Source organism: Denticeps clupeoides, chromosome 9 (assembly GCF_900700375.1).
Source record: "Denticeps clupeoides chromosome 9, fDenClu1.1, whole genome shotgun sequence".
NCBI classification, from domain to species: domain Eukaryota; kingdom Metazoa; phylum Chordata; class Actinopteri; order Clupeiformes; family Denticipitidae; genus Denticeps; species Denticeps clupeoides.
The window spans coordinates 3,389,281-3,409,288 of NC_041715.1; the positions used below are offsets into that span (position 1 = coordinate 3,389,281).

Here is a 20,008-nt window from a genome sequence, read left to right on the forward strand (position 1 = left end):
GTGTAAGTGGTAGTAGCCTAGTGGGTAACACACTCGCCTATGAACCAGAAGACCCAGGTTCAAATCCCACTTACTGCCATTGTGTCCCTGAGCAAGACACTTAACCCTAAGTTGCTCCAGGGGGACTGTCCCTGTAACTACTGATTGTAAGTCGCTCTGGATAAGGGCGTCTGATAAATGCCGTAAAATGTAAAATGTAAATGTAAATGTAAGTATCTGTGTGTGTGTGTGTTTGTGTGTGTATACGTGTGTGTGTGTTTGTGTGTGTATACGTGTGTGTGCGCGTTTGTGTGTGTGAGCGTGTGTGTGTATATGTATGAATGTGTGTGTGTTGTGTGTAAGTATCTGTGTGTGTGTGTTTGTGTGTGTATACGTGTGTGTGTGTGTGTTTGTGTGTGTATACGTGTGTGTGTGTGTGTGTGCGTGTGTATGTGTTGGTGTATGTGTTGTCTGTAAGTATGTGTGCGTGTGTGATTTGAAGTGAATTACCGTGAATGTCCCACGGTTTACCCCGCGCCGTGGGAAGGGGCGTGGCCGTGAACAACGCGGCGGGTTGCATTTGACCTCCACGGCGTAAACGCCCCCGGATGACGAGCGCGCAGATTGCCCCCCTCGCACGTGCGCTCGTCTCCCATTCGTCATAATTAACAGCCGCCACCAAGCCCCGCCCACAACTCGCCATTCTAATGTCCAGTTTAATCAGGCCGGACACTCCGACAAGAGGAGCTCTTAATAACCACGCCCCCACCAGCAGATCACACATCTCTTTATTACATCTTGGTGTTAAATACGTCACGTATGTAATTATTTGTATTTGTAATAAATAGAATGTGATCACGGGTTTGTTGTGCCTTGTTTGTCTTCATCTGTATATGCAGAATAATAATGTCGTCGCTCGATTATAAATGTATTCGCTTACGGTCCGCGCACAACCGCCTCAATTACGCGCCGAAAGTGGCCAATTAAGGTGAAGTGATTGGTGGGGTGGCGGCGAACCATTGATCTCCAACAGCCGGAGTCCGCGGGGACCGTTTAGAGAAAGAGGCTTTAATATCTCATATTTATTACACTCAACACAAGACAGAGGAGACACAGAAACTCGGACAAGGAACTAGTGGTGTGAAACGTTTATTATAAAAGGAGGACAAGAGGAGGGAAGGAGTAATGAGGACGGGAGCTGCCAGCAGCTGTATGTGTCGTGTGTGTGGGGGTGAATGTGTGTTGGTTGTATGTGTGTGTTGTATGTATGTGTATGTATTGCATGTGTGTTGTATGTGTTTGTGTTGTATATATGTGAGTGTGTGTTGCATGTGTGTGTTATATATATGTGTATGTGTTGCATATGTGTTGTATGTGTGTTGTAAGAACGTGTAAGTGTGTGTGTTATATGTGTGTATTGTGTGTGTGTTATGTGTGTGTTGTATATATGTGTATGTGTTGCATATGTGTTGTATGTGTGTTGTAAGAATGTGTAAGTGTGTGTGTTATGTGTGTGTATTGTATGTATGTGTATGTGTAAGTGTGTGTTTGGGTGAGACTGTAGCCAGATCTTTTCCCAGTCAGCAGCATAGGTTTGTCCTGAAACACACACACACACACACATCCAGACCTCAATTCTTCACGTCCCGCCTGACAGGTCTCCTCCAGGTCCGCTCCCCCGGCGCCTTGTTACCGTCTCCGCGCGCGCCCCCCGCATTATCATTAATTCTGCATCAGAATTTTCCTCTTTTTTCCCCCGCTTCATCCCTGCAGCATGTTGGGGATTTATGTAGGCCAGACCAGACGCGCACCATCCATCACCCAGAGCCCTTCAGAGTTCTCTTTTTGCTCGGCTGTTGATGACGTCACGCCACGTCGTGGAAAGTCTGGGGTTCGTGACGTCACGCCCCGCCTCCTGGTAAAAAGTCTGTCGGGACGGGGTCACGCGCTCTATCTGGTGAGCGGAACCTCCTCCCTCTGGTCCAGACTGACGGCCGCGGACTTGCTGATGACGGCGGGGCTGAAGGTGACGAAGTCCGCGCCGCCGCCGGGCCGCGTCGGGAGCGCGCCGGACTGACCGCAGGCCAGGCACGAGCACGAGCCGTGGGCGGAAGTGGAGTTCGGGTACAGGGACGGGTGCCGGAAGGCGCACAGCAGCTCGGGCCGCGGGTACGGGTGCGACAGGACCCGAAAGGTGTCCAGCGAGCGCAGGGGGGCGGCGAACGGGGAGGAGGGGGAGGGGCCGGTCGGAGCCCCGCCCACCCCGCCCAGGTGGGCGTAGTAGGGCAGCGGCAGGTGAGACGGGAACGGATAGGGCAGGTTTCCCGCGGCCGCCGCGTGGCTCATCATGTAGGTGTAGAAGGCGGGGTCGGCTGGGTGTGGCCAGGTCATGGCGAGGCGTTGCCGCTTGTCCTTCATCCTGCGGTTCTGGAACCACACCTGCCAACAAAATACAATTATAACATTTTAATTAAACCGAGCAGAGATGGAGGAGCTGAAACTACTCACAAGAAAATATCAGATCATTCGGAGAAGACTTCAATATCAATCTGTATACTATCGGTAGAATTCTATATATATCTCTGCATTGTCAATACTATATTTACATCGGTATATTATCTCTGTATTGCCATTAGAATTATATATACATCGATATATTATTGGTATAATTCTATATAAATCTCTGTATTACCATTAGAAATGTATTTACATCTGTATATTATCGGTAAAATTCTATATAAATCTCTGTATTGTCATTAAAATTATATTTACATTTGTATAATATCTGTAAAAAAAAAACTATATGAATTCTATAGAATTCCATATACATATGCATGGTCGGTAGAACTCTGTATAAATGTGTATATTGGAATGGTCAGGATATAATTATTTATCACTTTATTGTACATTTCTGTATGAATGTGTGTTTTTCTTTTTTTGTAATAAATCTGTTAAAATCTTGTTTTTTCGGCTGTAGAAATATTACAGTAGTGAAGCATTCAGTAGAATTAGAAATATCCTGAATTTAATTGTGTAAAAATCTGTAAATTCTCCCGCGGGCCTCAGTATGGGATTTAATTGTGTATAAAATGTCCCGAATATTCTGCTGCTCGTGGCTCGGACCCGGGCCCACCTTGATGGTCGTTTCCGGTAGGTTGAGGGCCGCCGCCAGCTCGCACCTGCGCGGCCGGGACACGTAGTTCTCGCGGTAAAACTCCTTCTCCAGGCGCGCGATCTGCTCCCGCGTGAAGGCGGTCCGGTACCGGCGCATCTGCTCCGCGCCGTAGGACAGCGACCCGGGCCCGGAGCTCATCGGTCCGGCCGCCACGCCGTTCTCGGCGCCGGGAGACTCCGCTCCTCCAGCTGCAAAAAAAAAAAAAAAAATCATCATCATCATCATAATCCGAATCCGATCAGCGGGATTCTGAATGTGGAGTCCGTGTTACAGAAAACAAACAAACAGATAAATTAGCTAATTATTACAATTGTTATTATCTTAATAATACAGGTCAGATTTTGTGAATGATAAGGTTTTTGACGTTTTCTCAGATATCATTTTGTTGTATCGCACGTTTCTAATTATTAAAAATGTTTTATAAGCACAGTGCCCAGCGAATTCCATAGAACCCGCGGCCGGTGTGTGTGTGTGTGTGTGTGTGTGTACCTGGCTCGCTCCGGTACTCCAGGCTGTCCGCGCTCTTCGGCGTGCAGCTCACGTCGATCTCTTCGTAAAAGTCGGACTCGGGTTCGGAGCCGCTGCTCTCCTTCTCGCTCCTCGCGCCCTCCGTCGCCTCGGCTCCGTGTCGCGCGCGAGCGCGCGCCCCCGGGCCGGTGGGGCTCCGGTGCGCGCGCGTCTCCCGCGCCTCGCTCCGCGCGACCACCGGACCTCCGTCCGCGAGCGGCACCGACTCCTTCTTCCTGCCCTCCATCACGAGCGCGCGGGGCGGCGACCGAGCACGAGCAGAGGACCGCGCGAGTGTCACCCCGTCTCAACCCGCGCGCCGTCACTCCGTTAACGGGGCGTCGTCTGGTGACGCCACGCGCCCGACCGAGAGTTCATAAAGAGGGGAGTCAAAGGGCAGAGTTGTATACACGGCAGAAAAGCAGATTTCACCAGGTTTCAAATGAAGAAAACCAGATTTCGCCAGGTTTCTACAAAAGAAGACCAGATTTCACCAGGTTTCAGAAGAAATCCAGATTTCAACAGATTTCACCAGGTTTCTACAGAAGAACCCCAAGACCTCAGCAGATTTCTACAGAAGATAACCAGATTTCAACAGATTTCACCTGGTTTCTACAGAAGAATCCCAAGATATCAGCAGATTTCTACAGAAGAAAACCAGATTTCAACAGATTTCACCAGGTTTCTACAAAAGAAGACCAGATTTCACCAGGTTTCTACAGAAGAAACCCAAGATATCAGCAGATTTCTACAGAAGAAAACCAGATTTCAACAGATTTCACCAGGTTTCTACAAAAGAAGACCAGATTTCACCAGGTTTCTACAGAAGAACCCCAAGATATCAGCAGATTTCTACAGAAGAAAACCAGATTTCAACAGATTTCACCAGATTTCTACAGAAGAAACCCAAGATCCAGCAGATTTCTACAGAAGAAAACCAGATTTCAACAGATTTCACCAGGTTTCTACAGAAGAAACCCAAGATATCAGCAGATTTCTACAGAAGAAAACCAGATTTCAACGGATTTCACCAGGTTTCTACAGAAGAAACCCAAGATATCAGCAGATTTCTACAGAAGAAAACCAGATTTCAACAGATTTCACCAGGTTTCTACAGAAGAAACCCAAGATCCAGCAGATTTCTACAGAAGAAAACCAGATTTCAGCCGATTTCACCAGGTTTCTAAAGAAGAAACCAAAGATTTCAGCATATTTCTACAGAAGAAGACCTGATTTCACCAGATTTCACCAGGTTTCCACAGAAGAAAACCATATTTTCACCAGGTTTGTACAGAAGAAACCTAAGATCTCAGCAGATTTCTACCGTTGAAAACCAGATTTCAACAGATTTCACCAGGTTTCTACAGAAGAAAACCAGATCTCACCATATTTCACCAGGTTTCTACAGAGGAAAACCAGATTTCACCAGGTTCCTAGAGAAGAAAAACAAAATATCAACTGATTTCTACCGAAGAAAACCAGATTTTACCAGGTTTCTACAGAAGAAGAAAAAAATATTTCTACACAAGAAAACCAGATTTCAGCAGATTTTACCAGGTTTCTACAGAAGAAAACCTAGATTTCAACAGATTTCTAATAATGAAAACCAGATTTCAGCAAATTTCTAAAGAAGAAAACCAAGATCTCAGCAGATTTCACCAAGTTTCAACAGATGAAAACCAGATTTCACCAGATTTCTACAGAACAAAACCCGATTTTGCCAGGTTTCTACAGGAGATAACCAAGATTTCAGCATATTTCTACTGAAGAAAATCAGATTTCACCTGATTTCTACAGAAGAAAAACAGATTTCAAATGAAGAAAAACAGATTTCAACAGATTTCAACCGAAGAAAACCAGATTTCTTCAGGTTTCTACAGAAGAAACCCAAGATCTCAGCAGATTTCTACTGAAGAAAACCAGATTTCACCAGATTTCACCAGGTTTCTACAGAAGAAAACAAGATTTCACCAGGTTTCTACAGAAGAAAACCAGATCTCACCATATTTCACAAGGTTTCTACAGAGGAAAACCAGATTTCCCCAGGTTTCTACAGAAGAAACCCAATATCTCAGCAGATTTCTACCGAAGAAAACCAGATTTCAACAGGTTTCAACAGAAATAAAAAAAAAACAAGATTTCAACAGATTTCTAAAAATGAAAGCCAGATTTCAGCAAATGTCTAAAGAAAAAAAAACCAAGATCTCAGCAGATTTCACCAAGTTTCAACAGATGAAAACCAGATTTCACCAGATTTCTACAGAACAAAACCCGATTTCGGCAGGTTTCTACCGAAGATAACCAAGATTTCAACATTCTACATACATTTACAGCATTTATTAGACACCCTTATCCAGAGTGACTTACAATCAGTAGTTACAGGGACAGTCCCCCCCTGGAGCACCTTAGGGTTAAGTGTCCTTCTCAGGGACGCAATGGTAGTAAGTGGGATTTGAACCCGGGTCTTCTGGTTCATAGGCGAGTGTGTTAACCACTAAGCTACTACCACCCAACATATTTCTACTGAAGAAAGCCAGATTTCACCTGATTTCTACAGAAGAAAAACTGATTTTGCCAGGTTTCTACAAGAGAAAAAACAGAGTTCACCAGGTTTCTACAGAAGAAAATCACATTTCAAATGAAGAAAACCAGATTTCAACAGCGTAAAACCAGATTTCTCCAAGTTTCTATAGAAGAAAACCATATGTCACCAGATTTCTAACGATGAAAACCATATTTCAGCAGATTTCACCAGATTTCTATAGAAGAAAAACAAGATTTCGCCAGATTTCTACAGAAGAAAACCATATTTTCCACATATTTCACCAGGTTTCTACAGAAGAAAACCTATATTTTTCAGCAGATTTCACCATGTTTCTACCACAGAAACCCCAATTTAACCAGATCTCAACAGCAGAAAAAACAGATTTCACCAGATTTCTACAGCAGTTAACCAGATTTTACCAGTTTTCTATAAAAGAAAAAACAATTTCAACACATTTCCACAGAAAAAAAAGATTTCAATAGATTTCTACAGAAGAAAACAAAGATTTAAACATATTTCTACAGAAGAAAACCAGATTTCAATAGATCTCTACAGAAGAAACCAAAAATGTCAACAGAATTCTACGGCAGTAAACCAGAAGTCAACAGATTTCTAATGATGAAAATGAAGATCTACAAAGGAAATCTGAAATCTGTTGAAATATGGTTTTCATTATTTGAAATCTGGTGACATCTTGTTTTCTTCTATAGAAACCTGGAGAAATCTGGTTTTCCGCTATTGAAATCTGTTTTTCTTCATTTGAAATCTGTTTTTCAAAGAATCCTACACGAGAAAACAAAGATTTCAACAGATTTCTATACCCAATATACCTGATTTAAACAGAATTCTACAGCAGAATACATCTATTTCAACAGAATTCTACACACAGTATACAGTGTCAAAGTTCCACAGCAGAATATGCTGATTTCTACAGATTTCTACAGCAGGAACCAAATATTTGTTAATAATTCTAAGCAGAATATACATATTTATAGAGAAATCTACACATTCTACAGATTACTATGTGTATTTGGTTTATAAAAAACACAATCTAATACTGTATACAGAATATACAACTCCATACAGGAATCTACACAGAATACTGTGGTTAACACAAAATTATATTTAGAACATTATTATTTTTTCCAACTTCCACAGGTGACTTAAACAGAATTCTACAAATATTTATTCAGAATGTTACACAGAACATGCAGTTATAAATAAACTGGTTTATGCAGCATTATGCACAGAACAGAATGACTTTTACCGAATTCTATGCAGAATATTAATGACTGATTTGTATTTGCCATTATCAATAGAATTATTTATACCAAATGGGCTGAACTTTTACAGAATTCCATAGAATTCTATATCATCCTGTCGGTGCTGGGTTTGCGCGTCCGTTTTTACCTTATCAGATGAGCCCCTCGCATTTTACTAATTAGACTCATTACAGCATGTTACTTACCTGATCTGTACAATTCAAGTCTACGGTAATAATTATTTTTAGATTTTAAAACTGTTCAATGACACCAATTACTATGAGATCAAAAGGATTCTGTAATAACGCGGCCTTTAATTTAATGAAGGAGGTTCCGTGTGTGTTAATAGCTGGAAATGAAATGAGAAGTCACTGAATCGATCAGAGGGACGTATAAGGACAGATAGACGTTTCCTCTGGTGTTTGATATCAGAAGGCCGTTAATTAAACTGAACAGGCTGATGGGCCGCTGGTGGTGGGAGGAAGTGATGTAACTGGACACCTTTTCAGTTCCTGTCTGTCAGGACCACTGAGGAGGACCTTAATGGAAGCCTTTAAGGGAACATTAGTGCATGTTCTGGTCCGATTGGCAGGTCTGGCATTGGAAATGAGATTCAGGACGAGCAATGTCTGTCTGTTCCAGGCATAATTTGAGGAGAACATGTTCTCCCCCGTCTCCCTCTCCTGCTGTCTGCTGAGGTAAAGTGGAGAAAGGTCAAGTCCTCGTGACCCACAGCCCAGCTGACATTTCATTGAGCCAAACAACAGCACAGGTCAGAGAGGAACCACCATTCCACCTCTCCTAACATCTCAGTCTCCATCGTCCCCTTTATTCATCTTCATCACATGTATTACCAGCATCTGCGTGTTCTAGAACTTCACACTGATTGTTCTGAGCGGAACGCCGCTGGTGATGGGCTTTGCAGGAGCCTGGGAGTCTCGCTGTGGTGGGTGGGGGTTTTATCTCATGGACCCACACACACACACACACACACACACACACACTACACACACAGCTTTGTTTTCAGGGTGGGGGACGGTGGGTCCTTTGATGTTCCTCTTGCGCAGTAAAAAGTCACTAAACGCGGAGATACGGTGGAGACAGGGGCTTTTAAGAGAGCAGCTCTCGGGAGATGAGATGGGTGTGTGAGTGTGTGCGTGTGTGTCTAATACACTGGTGCCCAGTTCATCTGTGGTTCTCTTCTCCTTCCTGCTTCCTGTTTGATGAACATGAGAATCAGACTGGCAGATGAATCCCCTGCTTTCATCTCTCTAGGTTGCATGGTCCACCAGGTCATACAGAACCTGACGCTCCATGTTCTCCCAGCATGACGTGAGGATACCGAAGGTCTGTGTGCATATAGATCCTGACACGACATTCATCTGAAACGTTCTCAGAAGCAGGGCCACACCCTCAGAAATTCGGGGCCTTGGTTTCGTTCTGGAGGAACGAGGAAGGGTGATGGTGGTGCGTCTGGGCTCTCTTAAGCTGCCCGTGATAATCCGTCACCAGAGTCCTGGTGCACGGGGCGAGTGACGTCAGAAGGACGTGTCCAGCCGCAGCGGCGTGCTCGCGCGCCCCCGTCTGGCCGAACACGGTCACGACGTCGGGAGCTGAGGTCCATGGGACTGTCACTGGTTCACACTTCACACAATCGAGGGTCGTCACTGCAGGCAATGGATGCTGGCGGTGGGGCAGGTTTATCTCCCCCCACATATCTTTACTGTAACATCATGCACTACAGTAACGCTCCACTCCATCATTTCTGGTGCTTGGTTCTCAGTTATGGAAATGAACAAATGTTTCACGTTACATCTAATTCTGTGTGAGGATTTAATGAAAAGTCTCGATGCCCTGGTGAAAGTGGCTGATGTTGTACAGTATGTTTTGAGGATGGTGCTTCTGATGAGGAAGGTGCCTCTTCATTTTACATCCCAGCTGCAGGACGGTGGGTCGGAATTTAAGGTCACATGTTGTCAGGAAGGTGCAAAAACTGGAAGAGGCAGAAAAAATTACGCCCCGTTTCATGACGTCACGTAGCAGCGTTGGTGGGTTTTGGGGCAGTGGTGGCCTAGCGGTTAAGGAAGCAGCCCCGTAATCAGAAGGTTGCCGGAAGGTCCCCATCCGCCAAGGTGCCACTGAGGTGCCACTGAGCAAAGCACCGTCCCCACACACTGCTCCCCGGGCGCCTGTCATGGCCGCCCACTGCTCACCAAGGGTGATGGGTTAAATGCAGAGGACAAATTTCACTGTGTGCACTGTGTGCTGTGCTGCTGTGTATCACATGTGACAATCACTTCACTTTCACTTTCAAAAATGTCATTCTTAACTGTGTGGTATGGTTACAAGATGTCATGTGAGCGGCAGCAGATTTTGATGGTTATTAATAATTGCGTTTCTGTCATCTGTCCTGAAGCTGCCTGCTGCTGAACCTTCACCAGACTCGTCAGGTATAAAAGAAACTGATAAACAGCCAAATAGTACTGAGACAATTGTAAAATAAGACACTGAACCCTGAGTGTGTCCAGGGGACTGTCCCTGGTGCTACTGACTGTAAGGTACTCTGGGTAAGGGCATCTGATAAATGATTGAGTATTGACGTGGGTATTGATTATTCCATGCAAGTAGATAAAATAAACCTTTGTCGTGTGCTATTTTGAAAGTGATTGTCAATGTGATACACAGCAGCGCAGCACACAGTGCACACAGTGAAATTTGTCCTCTGCATTTAACCCGTCACCCTGTGTGAGCAGTGGGCAGCCATGACAGGCGCCCGGGGAGCAGTGTGTGGGGACGGTGCTTTGCTCAGTGGCACCTTGGCGGATCGGGATTCGAACCGGCAACCTTCTGATTACGGGGCTGCTTCATTAACCACTAGGCCACCACTGCCCTGCATTTTGTTCATGATGGATGAATTAAATGATAATGATCGTCCGTTTTTTACTTTCTTCCCGTTCTTCACACTCACACACCGCATTAAAACGCTAAACTGAGATTTTTCAGATTTTAAAATCATAATTAACATGATTATGAGTAAATAATGCAGGGCTGCAGGGGTTTCAAGTAAAGGGCGAAATAATAATAATAAAATGGTTTTCTGAAAAGTAATGTTAGCGGGACTGTGCCTCACGTGACCTCGGCCTCCAGGCGAGCGCGGGTACGTTGACGGCGTGATGAAGATGAGTGAGTGTGAAGCGGTGTTGCAGATGGGTGTGGCTACCTGATTTGGAGTGTGCATGCTAGTCAGGGTTTGGTTTAGGAGTAGGGTTAGGTTTAGGCCGTAACATGGTGGCTTTCGGAGTACACGTAGCGACAGGGAGCTGCCCCTCAACCCGCACGTGAGGCATGTTACGTTTCCTCCTCTCACGTCACATGTCCCCCTGGCCGGCCAATGAGCTTGTGGCACATCAGAATCACGTCACTTTCACGGACCTGGATTTTAGGTCCTCGATTCGGGTCAGGTGTCAGGATGACGCACGAACAGGAATCCCCGGATGTCCATTCATGGCAAGCAGGTGAGCGCGAGACGACCAAAGCCAAGAAAGTTCATCACCAAGGAGGCCAGAGGTCACCACCTGAATCCACGGACGAGAAGGTCAAGAACAAGATACCTGCAGACCACAAAACACACTTTACGATGAGATGACAATAAAGTTGACTCTGACTTTGATTTAGAGCCAGGGCCCACTTCAAGTAGCAGGGTTCAGGAGAGGAAACTCCATCAGTTGTATGTGTTGGTGCTGTTTAGGGAGAGCATGGGTGTGTGTAGTAATGTCTGTGTATATGTGTGTGTGTGTGTGTGTGTGTTTATTTACCCGTTTATTGTTTTTACCCTTCAGACAATGAAAGAAAAACTCAAAATGGTCACAAAAATAACTTGAATCTGACAAAAGTAATAATAAATAAAAATTATATGAAATTTAACTAATAAAAGTCAGACATTGCTTTTCAACCATGCTTCAACAGAATTATTTAAAAAAATAAACTCATGAAACAGGCCTGGACAAAAATGATGGTACCCCTAACTTAATATTTTGTTGCACAACCTTTTGAGGCAATCACTTTCAATCAAACGATTCCTGTAACGGTCAATGAGACTTCTGCTCCTCATGAGCAAACTGCTCCAGTTGTCTCAGGTTTGAAGGGTGCCTTTTCCAGACGGCATGTTTCAGCTCTTTCCAAAGATGCTCAGTAGGTGTGAGGTCGGGGCTCATAGAAGACCACTTTAGAATAGTCCAATGTTTTCCGCTTAGCCATTCTGGGGTGTTTTTAGCTTTGTGTTTTGGGTCATTGTCCTGTTGCAAGACCCATGACCTGCGACTGAGACCAAGCTTTCTGACACTGGCCAGCACATTTCTCTCTAGAATCCCTTGATAGTCTTGAGATTTCATTGTACCCTGCACAGATTCAAGACACCCTGTGCCAGATGCAGCAAAGCAGCCCCAGAACATAACAGAGCCTCCTCCATGTTTCACAGAAGGGACGGTGTTCTTTTCTTGATATGATTCATTTTTCCGTCTGTGAACATAGAGCTGATGTGCCTTGGCAAAAAGTTCAATTTTTGTCTTATCTGTCCATAGGACATTCTCCCAGAATCTTTGTGGCTTGTCCACATGTAGTTTGGCTTTTTTATGATTTGTTTTCAACAGTGGTGTCCTCCTTGGTCGTCTCCCATGAAGTCCACTTTGGCTCAAACTATGAGGATGGTGCGATGTGACACTGATGTTCCTTGAGCTTGAAGTTCACCTTTTCTGGGCTCTTCTGTTACCATTCGTATTATCCGTCTCTTTGATTTGTCATCAATTTTCCTCCTGCGGCCACGTCCAGGGAGGTTGGCTACAGTCCCATGGATCTTACATTTCTGAATAATATTTGCAACTGTAGTCACAGGAACATCAAGCTGCTTCGAGATGGTCTTATAGCCTTTACATTTGACATGCTTGTCTATAATTTTCTTTCTAATCTCCTGAGACAACTCTTTCCTTCACTTCCTCTGGTCCATGTTGAGTGTGGTACACACCATGTCACCAAACAACACAGTGACTACCTGGAGCCCTATATATAGGTCCACTGACTGATTACATTTACATTTACGGCATTTGGCAGATGCCCTTATCCAGAGCGACTTACAACGTGCTTTCAAGTTACCATCGATGAAGAGATCAATTCCGGTTCACTAGGACCCCAACTATGAATACATCTATTTAATTCACTCTGTTGTAGATTCACAAAGTTCGACAACAAGAAAATTACAATTTAATCTAAATATTCTTTAAAGAGGAAGGTCTTGAGCTGTCGTTTGAAGGTGCTCAGTGACTGAGCTGTTCTGACCTCGAGGGGAAGTTCATTCCACCACCGAGGGGCCAAGACGGAGAAGAGTCTAGATGAATGTCTTCCTTTTACCTTCAGAGATGGAGGGACCAGACGAGCAGTACTGGAGGCTCGGAGTATACGAGGTGCAGTGCGAGGTGTAATAAGGGCTGTGAGGTAGGATGGTGCTGCTCCATGTTTGGCTTTGTAGGCCAGCGTCAGTATTTTGAACCTGATGTGTGCAGCTACTGGGAGCCAGTGGAGGGAACGTAGCAGAGGGGCGGTGTGGAGAACTTGGGAAGGTTGAAGATCAGTCATGCTGCTGCATTTTGTATGAGTTGAAGAGGTCGGATGGTACATAGAGGTAGACCAGCTAGAAGGGAGTTGCAGTAGTCCAGTCATGAGATTACTAAGGACTGAACCAGTATCTGGGTGGCCTGGGTTGACAGATAAGGGCGGATTCGTCTGATATTGTAGAGAAGGAATCTACATGAGCGGGAAAGATTGCTGATGTGAGTTGAGAAGGAGAGTTGGTTGTCTATTGTTACGCCAAGGTTGCGGGCTGTTGCAGAAGGAGAGAGCTGCGAGTTGTCTAGGTAAATAGCAAGATCCTGATGTGGTGAAGAATCTGCTGGAATGAATATTAGTTCAGTTTTGGTGGGATTGAGTTGGAGGTGATGGGCTGCCATCCAAGACGAGATGTCCGTTAGACATGCAGAGATTTTGGAAGCAGCATGAAGATCAGAGGGAGGAAAGGAGAAGAGGAGTTGTGTGTCATCAGCATAGCAGTGGTAGGATAATCCATGTGAGGAAATGACCTCACCAAGTGATCTCGTGTAGAGGGAGAAAAGGAGAGGACCTAGCACTGAGTCTTGAGGGACACCAGTGGAGAGTCTACGTGAGGTAGAGGTGGATCCTTTCCAAGTCACTTGGTAAGATCGCTCATCAAGGTAGGAAGCAAACCACTGCCATGCTGAGCCCTGAATTCCAAGCCTCTTCAGGATTGACAAGAGAGTCTTGTGGTTAACGGTGTCAAATGCAGCAGATAGGTCGAGGAGAATAAGAACTGATGACAGTTTTGCCAATCTGGCTGCATGTAGCTGCTCGGTAACCTTGTGTCTACAAGATTGTAGACACCTGTGATGCTAATTAGTGGACACGCCTTGGATTAACATGTCCCTTTGGTTTATTTTTTTACATAATTCTGTTGAAGCATGGTTGAAAAGCAATGTCAGACTTTTATTAGTTAAATTTCATAGAATTTTCTTTTGTCAGATTCAAGTTATTTTTGTGACCATTTTGAGTTTTTCTTTCATTGACTGAAGGGTACCAACAATTTGTCCACTTGTGTATATATACACACACACACACACACACACACACACACACACGAATACAAGTACACAGAGAGCTTCGGGACTCACACTGTGCAAAAATACATGGAAATAATACACAACACCAAAACATGACAAAGGACATTTTACACCGACACATATCATAGTGCAGATCGAGACAATCCATACGGACAAGTAGCAGCAATATAATGGATACATTTAACATACAGTATATAGTATATACAGTATATAATAATAATCTGAAAAAATAATAGTAATAATTATATGACATTATATGAAAGTCTGCGTCTGCTAAATAAAGTAAAGTAAAGTAAAGTAATAATAATACAGCCATCATCCACAGTAATCATCATTTTGGATTGGTCAGAATATGTTGTAAGTTAAGGCAATAGACTTAATCAGTACCAACTGCTGGAAGGTGAAGGGTGGGATGGGCAGTAAGACAAATAAAAACTATTCAATGGGGTTATAAAGATATATAAAATGAACACTTTTGTTAGCATTTCAATCTGACATGGATGGTTAAATATTAGTGGGCTTCTGCGGAAGGGGGGGGGCTGAGAGGGCGAGGGAGTATATCTGCATCGGAATGCCACTGCAGGACAACGCTGCCACCTAGCGGCCAGCAGCGCACCTCTCTTCAATTGGCTGGAATGGCTGTTTAGGTTCATTGCTGTTGTTCAGGCAGAATCTGTAGGTTTTTAACCAATTTTCTGTTTAGAGATAGAGGCCAAAGTGTTTGTATGTGTGTGTATGTGTGCGTGTTTTTGATGATGATGTTATGTTTGAGCCAATAATTTGTATTCAGAATTCAGTTCATTTTCGTGTATTGCCCCAAAAAAGATCTCTTATTAATGTTAATATGCAGACTAACTAACTATTGAGCCTAAAAATGTGATCTTTCAGCTTTATTGAGAACCTTCCTTCCTGGCAGAACTGTGCATGTATCTCTTCACCTCACTCCATAGCTCCTCTATTGGGTTGAGGTCTGGATTCTGACTTTTTTGTGATGCTTACTTCATTGATCTATGTCTTACTGTATTTATAATTTTGCACAAAATTAGGGGCTGGAATGTTATAGCCATTTCTTATACTCCTCAATTTTTGGTTTTGAAATACAGTTTTGTATGTTGCTATGGCAATGAGCTATATGTTGGTTGGAGCTTGGTGATTCACACTGCTTTTCAAATTGTTCAATCTCATCAGTACCCAAAACATTTAGTAAAAATTTCTGTGGAGTTTTTTCAAACCTTTTCCTTCTTTTCTCTGTATTTATGTGCTGTAGACTCGTGAACACAGATCTGGGATATTTCTTTACCCCACTTTGTTGGGCTCCTGTGGTCATGTCCACTGTTTGGTGTGATTAACTGTAGGCTGGTGAAAGACTTTGTAAGCCTTTACATCTTCATGTAAATCCACAATACATGGCTCGCAAAGTCAGAACCGCCTGAGTGGATTTTATCCCTAAAAGTAGCCCTGGTCTTCACCTCCAAACTCATTTTCTTAATAATACACTAAGGTCATTTCTGAGGTCATTAACTCAAGGGTTCACATACTTTTCCCAACAGAAATATGAGGTTTTTATGGGGTGTTCTCAATAAAGCCATGGTCATAATTTTTAGAGACCTTTTATTTCTATATATTTCTATATACAATTTAGGCTACATTTTATGACAAATTAAAGTGGAAAACCAAACTTTTTCTTGTCACTGTAATATGCACAATATGTAGCATTTAACTACAATTACTTGGTGAATAAATCCGTCCTTGTTTTCTGGACTTTCATGTTTCAGGTTAATCGAAGCCGCGCCCTCCCGGCTACCGCCAGAGGGTGGCGCTGCACCACAGTCCAGCAGCAGCCGCACCCACCCAGAGGTCACCGCGGGGGTCAGCAGACGTCACGTGACTCTAACCACGTCTTATCCATCTTACAATCAGGACGTTATTTACAGAGAGTAAAACACGACATCCCCGTTACAACGGGCGGGACCTTTTTATTAATATTTTCAGTGGATTGAAAAAAAATGCTAATAACGTTTTCATCAGACTTTTATTTTGAATGTTTCAGTGGATTTGGATTTTTTTATTCGGAATATTTCATTGTTTTTGTATTATTTTTGAATGATTCAATAGAATAGAAAATTGCTGCTGCTGCTGGATGATTTTTATTATTTTCTGCCTTCCGTGACGTGGCATCCGGACGGGAGGACGTTCCTGATCCTAAAGAACTGCTGGGATTTGTGGGAATTTCTGTAAGATTCTCCTTCTTTATAACCATTGCTCGTGAATTATAGAAAATTCCGGCATTTATCAGACGTAACTTACTTTTTACTATTTACACACATCATTTACTGCTAAATTGGCTTTAATCATTCCGCGTCCAGAGGAGATTTAATAATATTAATGTTAACAAGAATAATATTATTATTAGAATCGAACTTTCGGGAGTCTGACCTCCAGGTGACCCTGTAGGGGGCGTGACCCGGGGGTCACACAGCGCGAGACCGTGCGGCAATGATAACCGGCGCTCAGACTTACTTCCGGTCGTGTTTTTTAAACAGGTGAAATATTTAAAAAGTATTTAAATTCTGGATGAGAAACTCTTCATAACCATTTATATTGCGTTATAGATTTATTCTGCTTGGTGTATCTTCTTTATTTCATGTAGATGAAAGCTGCAGGCTGTCGAGTCGGCGTCATTCTTCCGTTCCTCTTGGCCGTCGGGGTCATCGCGGGGTCACGCTGGACTGCAGTCGAAGGAGATTTTTTTTAAACATCATTTACACACATAATATTCTTACTATGGCTTTTATTATATTGTAATAACATATAGATTTAATATATATAATTATAATATAATAACAAGAACGTTGTTGTTATCCGCGTTATTATTTATTATGGGTATGTATAAGTATGACTACAACATATAATTACATTAATGTCGTTGTTAGTTATTATTAATATTGTTATATAGTTAGTGTTATTTAATAATATTGTTGGGTTTATTATTGTCGTTGTTGTGAAATTACTAATGTATTTTTGGTTAGTTATTTAATAATATTTTTGTGTTTATTGCTGTCGTTGTTTGGTATTATAAATATTATTTATGTAGTTAGTTATAATGATTATTATTATTAATAATAATAATATTGCTGTCTCTGCGGCTGTGGATGCTGATCATCGTTAAAACATTAAAATCCAATTTGCGGGTTTTGGGTCACGGTTTTATGGTTTTAATTAACCTCGCATTGCGCGTGTAATAATTTACGTCGGGATCTGGGGGAATAGTCCCTCCGCGTTCCGCGTTTGCCAGATTAATGCGAGTTCCCGCCGCGGGAAGCCCCACGAGATGACGAGCGCCCCCCTGCTGCTCCACCCCTGGATGACCGGAGGGTCGCGCTGTGACCTGCGGCAGTGGTTAGTGCGGAGCTTCATCTGGTGTGTGTGTGTGTGTGTGTGTGTGTGTGTGTCTGAGAGAGAGAGAAAGAGAGCAGTACCAGCCCCCTTCTGGTTCCACTGCCACTGCGATGAGTGGAGAAGATCTGGATGCTAGAAGAACCACAAGCTGCACAGAATCACCAGGACTACATCAACAGTGTCCATTTTCCTGGAATTACACGTGGAGTGGCGTGACGTGCTCCACCTCTCCTGCTGAGTGGATATGTCTGATGAGACCAAGATCAACATATTTGGTTGAGATGGTGTGGAGCATGTGGGGTAACCAGGTGAGGAGAAGAAAGACAACTTGCGGTCCAGCATGGTGCTGGAGTGTCCTGGTTTGGTGCTGAACATGTACTGTGACGTACTGAAGCAGAAACAGGTCCGGAGGGCAGAATTCCGACATGGCAATGACCCCAAACACGTCTCCATGACGACCACCGCCTCACTTAAGAAACGGAGGGTGAAGGTGTTGCACTGGACAAGCATGTCGCCAGGCCTCAACCCCACTGAGCATCTGTGGGTCGTCCTGAAACGGAAGGTGGAGGAGATCACGGCCTCTAACATCCACCAGTTCCCTCACATCGTCATGGAGACGTGGAGGAGGATTCCAGTGGATTCCAGGCAGGGCTGGACATTAATAATGGTGGACACACAAAACATTTTTACTCAGGGGCATACTTACTTTTGCTGTCAGTCGTTTAGACATTAATCTGTCTGTCTTCAGGTATTTTGAGGGGACTGTAAATTTACATAAAAGTTGATCACTTGACTGCTTTACGTCATACCAAAGTCTCATATCGTCAGTGTAAATAAAAAAATATTTATATAAAAATGCGAGGGGTGTGCTCTTTTTTGTGAGACACTGTGAGTAAAACGAGTTTATTTCACACATTTCACAGACAACAGGGGGCTTTACTATACGGAAGCATTAAAAACGACAAGTTACAGAGGTTCTAAATGAAATGTAAATTATAACAATGAGAACAACAGCAATAATAATAATAATTACAATAATAAACAGTTGATACAATTGTGCAATGTGTCGGTGTGAGACTGTGTGTAAGTGTGTGTGTATATGAGAGTGTGTGTGATATGTGTGTCCAGATATTCTTGTACTGACCCGAGCCCAACAAGTACAGCTTTTTAAAAGCTGTGTGTGTATATGTATATACATCGGTGTGTGTGTGTGTGTGTGTGTGTGTATGTATATATATATCGGTGTATGTGTGTGTATATGTATATATATCGGAGTGAATGTGTGTATGTATAGACATCGGTGTGTGTGTGTGTGTGTGTATATATATCGGTGTGTGTGTATATGTATATATATCGGTGTGTGTGTGTGTGTATGTATATCGGTGTGTGTTTATATGTATATATATATATCGGTGTGTGTGTGTGTGTATATACATCGGGGTGTGTGTGTGTGTGTGTGTGTTGGGAAGTGAAACAGGACTATAGGTGTTGAGTGGGGGCTGAAATGATTAATCATTTTGCATGAAGGCGCAGGAAGCTCGAGCATTTTTACTTCACCTGACACCACACACACACACACACACACACAGACGATAACACGGTGTGCGGACTGACGGGTTTTTCCGCGCAGGGGGAGGGGCTTCATCTGCAGGAGTTTCCGCTGATTGTTCGATCCGGCGCGAAGTTATTATTGGTGTGCGTGTGTGTGTGTGTGCGTGTGTGTGTGTGTGTGTGTGTGTGTGCGCGTGTGTGTGTGTGTTTGTGTGTGTCTTTATGTGAATGTTGAGTTCTGGGTAAAAACTCTAGTTTCGCGGCGGAGGGATGGATCGCAGTGAAGTCGGTAAGATGGCGGGAAGCGGAGGAAACCAATAAATATATTATTATCAAAAGTAGAAACTGAATATAACAATATTTTTATTAGAATTATTCTATTTGTTTTATTTAGTCCTAGTATTTTATTTGGCGAATAATAGAGTAATAGTCTTTTATTTAATAAACGACAAGAATGTAATTTTCACAATTACAGCAACTGGAAAAACAAAAACTATTATTTCATCGGGCGATATTTGTAAAACTTAAAAAAATAATATTCTAAGATTCCGATGATGAGTTTTACGCGCTGCCGTGTGTCGAAACCCGCCTCGGAACCTGAAGTCCGGGTTCAACCCTGGGAGCAGGACACTTAACCCCGAGTGTCTCCAGGGGGACTGACCCGGTAACTACTGATTATAATTATAGATTTTTAAAAACCTGTATATTGGAATATTTAAGTATTATTTAAGTATAACTGTTATTTGAATTATTTATTTGACGTCTATTGGAAAATAACTATTTTTAAAAATAATTCTGTATTTGGATTTAAGATAAATAATTTTTTTTGTATTTTCTATATTAAAAAAAGAACTGATATTAGTGTATAACTTTTATATTTAAATATAACTGTATATTTGAATATAAG

General features: G+C 43.0%; 1 protein-coding gene and 1 long non-coding RNA gene across 2 annotated transcripts; both read right to left on the reverse strand.

Annotated features, from left to right (window-relative positions):
• Positions 1 to 1,827: 1,827 nt before the first annotated feature.
• evx1 (even-skipped homeobox 1) lies at positions 1,828 to 3,908 on the reverse strand. The gene is made up of 3 exons (XM_028991275.1): positions 3,644 to 3,908; positions 3,113 to 3,333; positions 1,828 to 2,418 (listed from the first exon to the last, which is right to left on the reverse strand). Exons 1-3 carry the CDS (start codon positions 3,906 to 3,908, stop codon positions 1,930 to 1,932), a joined length of 975 nt encoding a protein of 324 aa, XP_028847108.1. The 3' UTR covers positions 1,828 to 1,929.
• A 12,378-nt stretch (positions 3,909 to 16,286) lies between these two features.
• LOC114797150 (uncharacterized) lies at positions 16,287 to 18,173 on the reverse strand. Its single transcript, XR_003750808.1, has 3 exons — positions 17,940 to 18,173; positions 17,631 to 17,798; positions 16,287 to 16,880 (listed from the first exon to the last, which is right to left on the reverse strand). It is a non-coding gene; the product is annotated as an uncharacterized LOC114797150 (long non-coding RNA).
• Positions 18,174 to 20,008: the final 1,835 nt, after the last annotated feature.